The following is an 8506-nucleotide window of genomic DNA, read 5'->3' on the forward strand; positions in this document are numbered from 1 at the left end:
GGTAGCGATGGGAGGTGAAGTCATTATGCAAGATAGGCTCTATAAGGGGGCAGAGGTCAGCTCATCCGTGTTACTGCTACGAGCTGCAAATACTTCTGCAGGTTCTCATTCACCAACAGTTGGGTAATCATTCAGGCTCTGGAGCTCCAAGATAAACACTGGCAAGATAAGGCAGTGTCAAATGAGTTGCCTTTGCTTTTATGGCTTATTAAAAGAGCTGACCACGGATGCTGAGGTCTCTCCTCGAAGCAACCCCATTGTGCAGCACTGAAATCCTTTGTGATTGCTTGTATAGACCCCAGTGGGACCTCTGTCCTGAGAAATGTACCTGTACTGGGGCAGCAGAGAGTCCACATCTGCTCCAGTCCTGCACTTCAGTGTTCATAGATGTTAATGGCACCTGGAGATGCTCTTCAGTGTCTAAGTGCTTTTTGAGTTTGGGTGCTATGGTTCCTATGGAAAAGCAACTGAAACGTTGCAGATCTGCAGGGTGAAGCAAGGAGAAACAGAATGAAATGTGTGGGGAGTGGGTGTTGGATAAAACAGGGGTGTTGTGGCTTTCCCACCCAGGGAGATGGACATGGGAGCTGTTCCCTGCCGTTCCTAAAAGGGATTTCTCAGCGCTGTTGCGTGTTTTGTGCCACCGTTTCCTTTCCCAATTGACACAGTTGCTGTTGTCACTCATTTAACAAATCGGTGCAAGCACAAACAAGGACAAAAATAAGTGTCTGCTAATATGAGCAGATTTATCCCTGCTCATCCCCACGCCTTTCCCCCAGCGGAGTTTCTCTGCCGCTTACTGAGCAAACCTTAGTGCCAAGTATTTAATCTTATCCAGGAGGGGCAAAGGGTGCTGAGCGCAGGGTTGTTTGCTTTGCATGTTAGTGGTGCCTCTCAACAGGAGATGGGTGCTGGAGCAGCCCCTTCTAGGGGTGGCACAGAAGGAAGATGGAGCTTAAAATGGGTCTGTAGCAGTCAAGTATGGAACATGTATTGTGCTTGGGAGCTGTAGGGTGGGAAAGCTGGGCTGGGGCAGCCTGGAGAAGAGAAGGCTCCTGAAGGGGAGACCTGAGAGCAGCTCCAGTGCCTAAAGGGGCTGCAGGGAACCTGGAGAGGGGCTTGGGACAAGGGCCTGTAGGGCCAGGCCAAGGGGAATGGCTTTAACCTCCCCGAGGGGAGACTGAGCTGAGCTCTTAGGCAGAAGCTCTTCCCTGTGAGGGTGCTGAGGCGCTGGCACAGGGTGCCCAGAGAAGCTGTTGCTGCCCCATCCCTGGCAGTGCTCAAGGCCAGGTTGGACACAGGGGCTTGGAGCAAGCTGCTCCAGTGGAAGGGGTCTCTGCCTTGTGCTTGGTTATCAATAATGACTTCCTTTGTTGCCTGAACGCGGAGCATTTCCTGTGGAAGGCTCAGGCAAACGTCCCTGCTCCCCAGACAATGACGGTAAATGTTTAAAAGCCAAGGACGTGGGGTTAATCCTCACTTTTGGCTTGTGACCTTCTGAAGCTGTTGCTCTGCTTGGAGTCACCACGAGCAGCCTGAACAGCCGTGGTCTGGGCACAGTGGCATTGCCATCAGCCGCATTCATCACCATGTACATGGCATCAGCATCTGGAAGCAGCTGTTTTCCTGCTGTTGGCCTGGCCAAGGAGGGGCAGAGCCATGGGCTGGCTCCCTGGGCATGTCCCGATGCCCAGTGCTGCTGCCTGGTGACATGGGGCGGCTCAGCCCCCTCCTGGTGCCCTGACACCGTGCCAGCATCACTCCTCCAGCACTTTGAGAGCTGCGGGTAGGAAGCACCAGATGAAATGTGGAAATGTGTTACATTAATCTCTCATAATAAATACCCTGACAAACAAATGAAATCTGGATTCCTTTTGCCTGAATTAAAATCCCTCCCAATGGAACCCCTGTCTGGTTGTGCTGCGGGACATGGTGATGGATGGATTCAATGAACCCGTTGGAAACCGGCTCCAGCTGACATTGAATCAGGTATTTTCCTGTTCCATAGGTCCATGTAAGGGGTTCGAAGAGGAGCCCCAAAGACCCACCAACCCCTGCGTTCCCTATCCATATTGCTGCGCTTTCTATAACCTTTTGTCAATAGGAAGCAAGCTCTCAGCAGGAGAAATGAGCTGACAGGGGCTCATTTAGAGATGCCTGGATTCCCCCATAGCTCCAGCCTGGTGTTTGTCCATTGTGTGGCCAGCAGCAGGACTCCCTGGGACAGGCAAGTGGAAATTTCCTTGCAGTCCCCAGTGTCCTGTGAAAACACCATAAACCACCCGTGCTGTTCTTTACCCTTGCTTACAAGAGGGGAAAATCCATCTATAAACCCAATCCTTAATTACCCACCACAAACACCAGTCACTAAGGGTGATTGCTCAAGGTGAAGAGCTGCAGGGCTCATCCCCTGTGGGATGAGCTGTGTCCTCTGCGCCCCAGAGACTGTGTGTCTGTAACACCGTGCCCATTGCCTGTGGTGGTGATTCCCAGCTCCACGGCCTCTGCTGTGGCTTGAATCTGGCTTTCAGGGCAGTGATCCCTTACTGGGTGCAGTGGGGCTTTGGGAGGTTTTAAGTGTTTGGTCAACATCAGGTTTCAAAGGTGGGCTATAGCATCATGGCGTGGCTTGCGTTGAAGGGATCTTAGAGCTCATTCAGTTGCAACCCCTGCCATGGGCAGGGGCACCTTCCACTAGAGCAGCTTGCTCCAAGCTCCATCCAACCTGGCCTTGAATGCTTCCAGCACCCAGATCCCTTGGCACCCTCATCAGCAATCTTCAATTGAGAGCAAGAGGGATACAGGCACTTGAGGAGCTCTGGCAGGACCTGGGCTGAGGTTTAGGGGCATCAGCTCTGACTGTGGTACAGGCTCCTTCAGTAACTTAAAGCAAATCAGCCACTTCACCTGCTCTCTGGGGGCTGTAGAAGGGGTTTGGTGATGGGTCTGCATAGGAGTGATTTGTCATGGGGGGGGTTCCCCCCCCCCAGAGTTGCATCAGCCATTTCTCATGGTGCTGCTGGATCCCTGCGTGTCCCCATGGTACGTGCTGCCTCTTGGCATGGTAAAAGCCACCCGGCGAAGGCAGCCAGCAGGGCTTCGCACAGGTCCCCATGCTGTGGGCAGCAATGGGAACAGAATCACATCCCAGGTCTTGGCGATGATAAAAAAATACCCACAGGGAAAAAAATAAATCCAGAACCTTGAAGCAAGGAGTTTTTATCAGGGTGGTGATAAAGAGCTTTATATTGCTGGGGGCTGGGCTATCGCCTTTTATTGCCCTTTTTTTTTCCCCTTCTCTTTAAGCAATGCAAATCCGATCCATTTGTAGAGCCTCCCATCCACTACCTCTTCATACAGGTCAAGGGGAGCCTGCCAGCCTTGCAGTGGGACAAGTGCTCCTCATCCCTGCACCAGGACCCACTGGAGACCTGAGCCTGCAGCTCCGGTCCCTCAAGCCTCTGCTCTGCAGCATCTCCTCACTGTGCCTGCGGGACCGGCTGCCCCCAGGGCTCTCCATCCCTGCTCCATCCCATGGCCGCAGCTGAGTGCAGTCACCACCCGGTGAAGCTGGTGATGGACATGGACACCAAGGCCAAGCCCCCGCAGCCACACTGGTACGAGCGCCGGGTCCAGCCCTGCGTGGCTGAGCTGCTGGGCACCGCGCTCTTCGTCTGCATCGGCTGCCTCTCGTCGGTGGAGGATGCTGCGGGCACCGGGAGGCTGCAGCCGGCCCTGGCGCACGGGCTGGCCCTGGGGCTCAGCATCGCCGTCCTGGGAGACATCAGGTAGGAGCAGGCTGGTACCCGGGGCTGTGCGGTCCTTGCTGGTGGACAGAGATGCTCGTGTTGCCCCACTGCCCATAGGATCCTCCCTGCCCATACACTGGTGTCTGCAGCAATGGTGCGCTGCCATCAAGCCCCTCTGTTACTGGGTGGCTTTTTACACGTGCCAGAAGCAGCCCAGCAGCGCCCTGAGGAATGGCAGGGGACGGCAAACCCACTCCTTGCGATGAATCACGGGGTATGGTTGCCGGTAACACCTCGGGTCTGGGGGAGTTTGTTTGGCTTGCGATTGCCACCCTTTATTTTTAGCCCCTTTTAATAGAAACGGTCAAAGCTGAAGCATTCCTGCGGAAAGCTGAGAAATTTCCTTTTAAAAGGATGTCAGAGCAAAATGTTTTGACCTGAGCAGTCTATTCCCCTGTGTATTTGCCGGTGGAAAACCTGGATTATTCCATTCACAAGTGTCTTCAATACCTCAAAAGCAATATTTAGATGAACCTGCTGGTTGAACAATGTGCTGTTTGATGCTAAGATACAGATTTATCCTGAAGGAAGAAGCTGGAACAGCCACTGTGGAGTTTCATTCCCTTCCCCTTGGCTGGCTCATGGATGGGGTGGTGGTTGGTGCTCTAGGCAGGGGTTTATCTGCAGCCAGGTCCTCCTCCAGCTCCCGGTATCCCACCCATCCCTGGGGTGTTTGCAGCCAGAGCCCTGTCCAGCAGAGACATTTCCAGCCTAAGCAACCCCCCCTTCCTGCTCTCGTATGATGGGTCTTTAATTACAGCTGAAGAATAAGATGTGATTATAGTTCCTAGACATTCTGAGTCATCGGCTGCACCAGCAATTATTATTAGGGCTGATTGGTTATGAAACTTGTTCATTAAAGTGTGTCTCATGATAATCTCTTTTAATTAGAAGGTATCTGAGCTTGTCTTGCATGTGGTCTTCAAGATGAATGACTTAGGGCTGGCTGGTAAGGAGGAGAGGTCCAGCCCTTCCTGGGGCCGTGGTGGGCAGGGATGCAGAGGGACCCCTGTGCCTTCACCTTGGCACGGAGCAGGGGCAGATGAACCCTGACAGTCCCAGCGGCCTCCGCCCTCCCGCCAGCTCCCTGGGGATGTGGTGCTGCGGGGCTGGGTACCAGCTCCATCCGTGCCTCCCCTCCCGCAGCAGGGCAGGGATCGCTGCTCTGTGTAACAGGGAATGACCCTGGTCCCTCAGCCTGTGCCCCTGGAGCTGCTGCTCCAGAGCGCGCTGGAGGCCGGGGGGTGCTGCTGCCACAAGCAAGGCTTTTGCTGGAGGAGATGCAGAGGGGTAACCCCCCCTGCACCAGGGCCTTGAGCAGGGTGTGGGTGCCCTCTGCACCCCGCAGCACTGGGAGAGAGCCCTTCTCCCTGCACCAAACCACAGCAGGGCAGCCCAGCCCCTGCCAGCACCGCAGGGGTCAGGTATCCAGAGGAAGAACGCACTCTGCTTTGAAGCAGCTGCTGCAGAGACAGGAGATGTCCGGATTCTGCTCTCCACAGCATCTTCCCATGGAAGGGCTGAAGACTCCTTTGTGCTTCCAGCCCGTGGTGAGCACAGTGCTCAGCCCCAGGGGTGAACCCCTCACTGATGCTCCTCCCTTCTTCACAGCGGAGGCCACCTGAACCCCGCCGTGTCCTTGGGCATGTGGCTGGTCGGGGGGTTGAACATCACGATGCTCATCCCTTACTGGGTCTCCCAGCTCTGCGGAGCAACCATAGGAGCCGGCCTGGCAAAGGTATGGATGGTTTGGGGTACAGGGACAGCCCAGGGGCTCCAGCTGCAGTGTGTGTGTGATGGGGAGGGTGAGGGGGACCCAGTGCTCGGCTCTGTGGGTGACTGCAGGCTGATTGCTCACAGGGTGACACGCTCGGAGGCTGCTGTGTGGGCTCGGGGCTTGTCTGGTGCTCGGGTGTCTGGTTCCTCCTCCAGCTCTTTCACAGTCTGGCTGCAGGGCTCAGACAAGTCGCCCCCGCTGTGGTTTGGGGCTGGCAGCGCAGTGCAGATGCGGGGGGGGGGGGGGGGGGCACATCTGGGGTGATTCCTCCTCCCCGGCAGCTGCTCTCCAGAGGTTTCTGTCCTCACCCATTGTGCACGGAACGGCCCCTCTGCAGCTCCAGGCACTTTCACACCCGGTGTTTGCCTGCGCTCTGGGGTTAGCTTAAACTTGGTGCTGCCCATTCCCCGCATCCGGGCATCCCATGCACGGTGCCTCAGTGCCTGGCTCATTATCGTTATTATCTGGGTTGATGCTAAGAGCCCTCAATAATGAGTTTACATTCGCTCAGGCCTGGCTTTCAGGAGCAAAGCGATGAGATCAGCTCCTCTTACCGTGATGCTGCCCACGCTGTCCTGACAGCGAGCACACGTGCCTTCTAAAGCCCCCAGTGTGGAGCATGGAGGCGCAACCAGGGCTGTTCCTGCACAGGCTGTGGCAGCGAGCGAGCGGTACGGGAACGCCAGCGGAGGAGCCTTCACCATCATCACAGCTGACGATCAGGTCCCCTCCGTCCTCGGGGGTGAGATCATCCTGACCTCCTTCCTCGTCCTCGTGGTCTGCATGGGCGCTGCCAACGGGAAGACCAAGACCCCGCTGGCACCTTTCTGCATCGGCTTCTCGGTCACGGTCAACATCTTGGCAGGGTGAGCTCATGAGTCCTATCTCCATGCACATTCCTATCAGGCAGCTGATGCTGTCTGCTCCTGCAACTGCTGTCACCAGTCAGGGTGCCCCGGGCAGGGGTCAGGATGGGACCATCAGCTGCAGGGATGGAGCTGGTGCTCAGAGCATCCTGCAGTGCCAGGGGCAGCTCATAGCACCCAGCATCATGGTTCCCTGCTCCATCCCGGCTGCTGCATCCTGCGTCAGGGAGGAGAGTGCCTGTGGATGGGATGGGATGTGGCCCCTTGCAGCACAGCACAGGGCCTGCTGCAAGGGAAACTGAGGAAAACCGGTGAGGCTGCCAATGACCCAGGTGCCCCTGTGATGTGCTGGGGGGAGCTGCTGCACTGGAACCAGCGCAGCCTTCGCATGGCTCTGCGATGGGGCGAGAGCACCCAAGGGCAGTGCTTGTCCGAGGAAGCCCTGAACCGGCCGGAGCGGGTTCATCCGCACCCGCTCGGTGCGGCCGGGCTCTGGTGCCGCTGCGGTGGGTACCGAGCGCGCAGCCCTGCATGTTAATGCGCTTTTTAGTTAAGGCAGTGCCCCCTCTAGCGGGATCCGGGGCTGTGATTTCACCGCGGCACAACCCCCCCGTGCAAACATTTCCCCACCTCAGCTTCCTTTCATCTCCAAACGCTGCTGCTCCTCCTGCCCCGCTCCAAGCCGTGCTCCGGAGCATCCCCTGCTTAGAGCCCCGCTCCTCCTCAGCCCCAGAACAGACCCAGCCTTTGTGCTTCCACCCAGCGCTGGGTTTTCCCCTCTAGCTGGTGAGCCCTCGGGAGCACAGGCAGGTGCCTGGTGGGGAGAAGCTGCGGGGTTGGGATGGCCCCTGTGCTGCAGCTCTTTAGGCTGCCATCCGAGCATCAAGCATCCATGCATGAATGGGTGGTCCAGGGTGCTGCTGATGCCCTCAGCATCACCCTACGAAGGGCCCGGTGCTGGTCCTGTATCCCACAAGGGCTGATGTGGCTGATTCATTTCTCTTTCAGAGGTGCTGTGTCTGGAGCCTGCATGAACCCTGCCAGAGCCTTCGGGCCAGCTCTGGTGGCCAACTACTGGGATTATCACTGGGTTTACTGGGTAGGGCCCATGGTTGCTGCCCTCCTTGTCAGCACACTGGTGAGGTAGGTGATGCTGCGGTGGTAAAGAGAGAGGAGCTGTGCAGGATGAGTCCCCCTACCCCAAGGTGCCCCCCCTTCCCCTTCCCCCCCCCCCCCCCCAAGGGCTCTGCCCTGCAGCCTGCAATCAACCCCTTTTCCATGGAAATATCCAAGGGCTTGGAGACTCCTTTCCCCTCTCCTTCTCATGAGGACAGGGAGACATCAGCCTGTGCCTGAATCCATGCATTTGCTACATCCATGCTGTCGTGTGGGGCAACTTCAGGCTCAGGCTGGCACCGGGCTCTCGTCACTGTATTTCTGTTGTGTGCTTGCAATGGCAAAAGCACTGACCCCAGGTTTCTCTCTCTTACCTCCCCAAAGGACCCTGCTTGGTGACGGGAGCACCCGCCTGCTCCTCAAGTGATGCTGGGCATGGGGCTATGTTTGTGCCATTGTTACTGACCTGCCACGGCCTGGTGCAGCTCAGCACAGCTGCTGTGAAGCCCACCCTGTTCCTGCTCCTGCTCCTGCTCCTCACGATCCCACCTCCGCTCTACCTCTCCTCACAAGCCCCAGCTCAGGAGATGCTTCACTGGATGCTGCAGGGACAATGGAAAGCAGCAGCTCTGAGCTGGGCATCCCCGTGCTGGCACCAGGGCCGGGCATCACCGCTCCGCCCCAGGACCAGCTCACCAAGAGCATCCTCTGACCTGCACCAGTGCCCATGTGGTCCCAGCCTCCCCTGGCACCGGCCGTGGGCACCGGCCATCCCCGTGTGCTCTGGTGTGTGTGCCTGTGGCCGGCAGCATCTCCAGCTCCCTAGTGCAGGCAGTGAGAGCTGCTGGCTCCCAGACACCCCGGGGGGAGCCTGCCTGCCCCTGCTCAGGTGATGAGGAGCCGGGTGGAGCAGCTCTGCCTGGGGGCCGGGTGGCACC

The 8506-nt window shown here is 57.4% G+C and overlaps 1 protein-coding gene across 1 annotated transcript; it reads left to right on the forward strand.

Annotated features, from left to right (window-relative positions):
- The first annotated feature begins 3534 nt into the window (after positions 1-3534).
- Positions 3535-8029, forward strand: AQP8 (aquaporin 8). Its single transcript, XM_065686630.1, has 5 exons — positions 3535-3788; positions 5421-5547; positions 6238-6452; positions 7461-7595; positions 7953-8029. Exons 1-5 carry the CDS (start codon positions 3535-3537, stop codon positions 7993-7995), a joined length of 774 nt encoding a protein of 257 aa, XP_065542702.1. The 3' UTR covers positions 7996-8029.
- The last annotated feature ends 477 nt before the right edge of the window (positions 8030-8506 follow it).

Source organism: Lathamus discolor, chromosome 6 (assembly GCF_037157495.1).
Source record: "Lathamus discolor isolate bLatDis1 chromosome 6, bLatDis1.hap1, whole genome shotgun sequence".
NCBI classification, from domain to species: domain Eukaryota; kingdom Metazoa; phylum Chordata; class Aves; order Psittaciformes; family Psittacidae; genus Lathamus; species Lathamus discolor.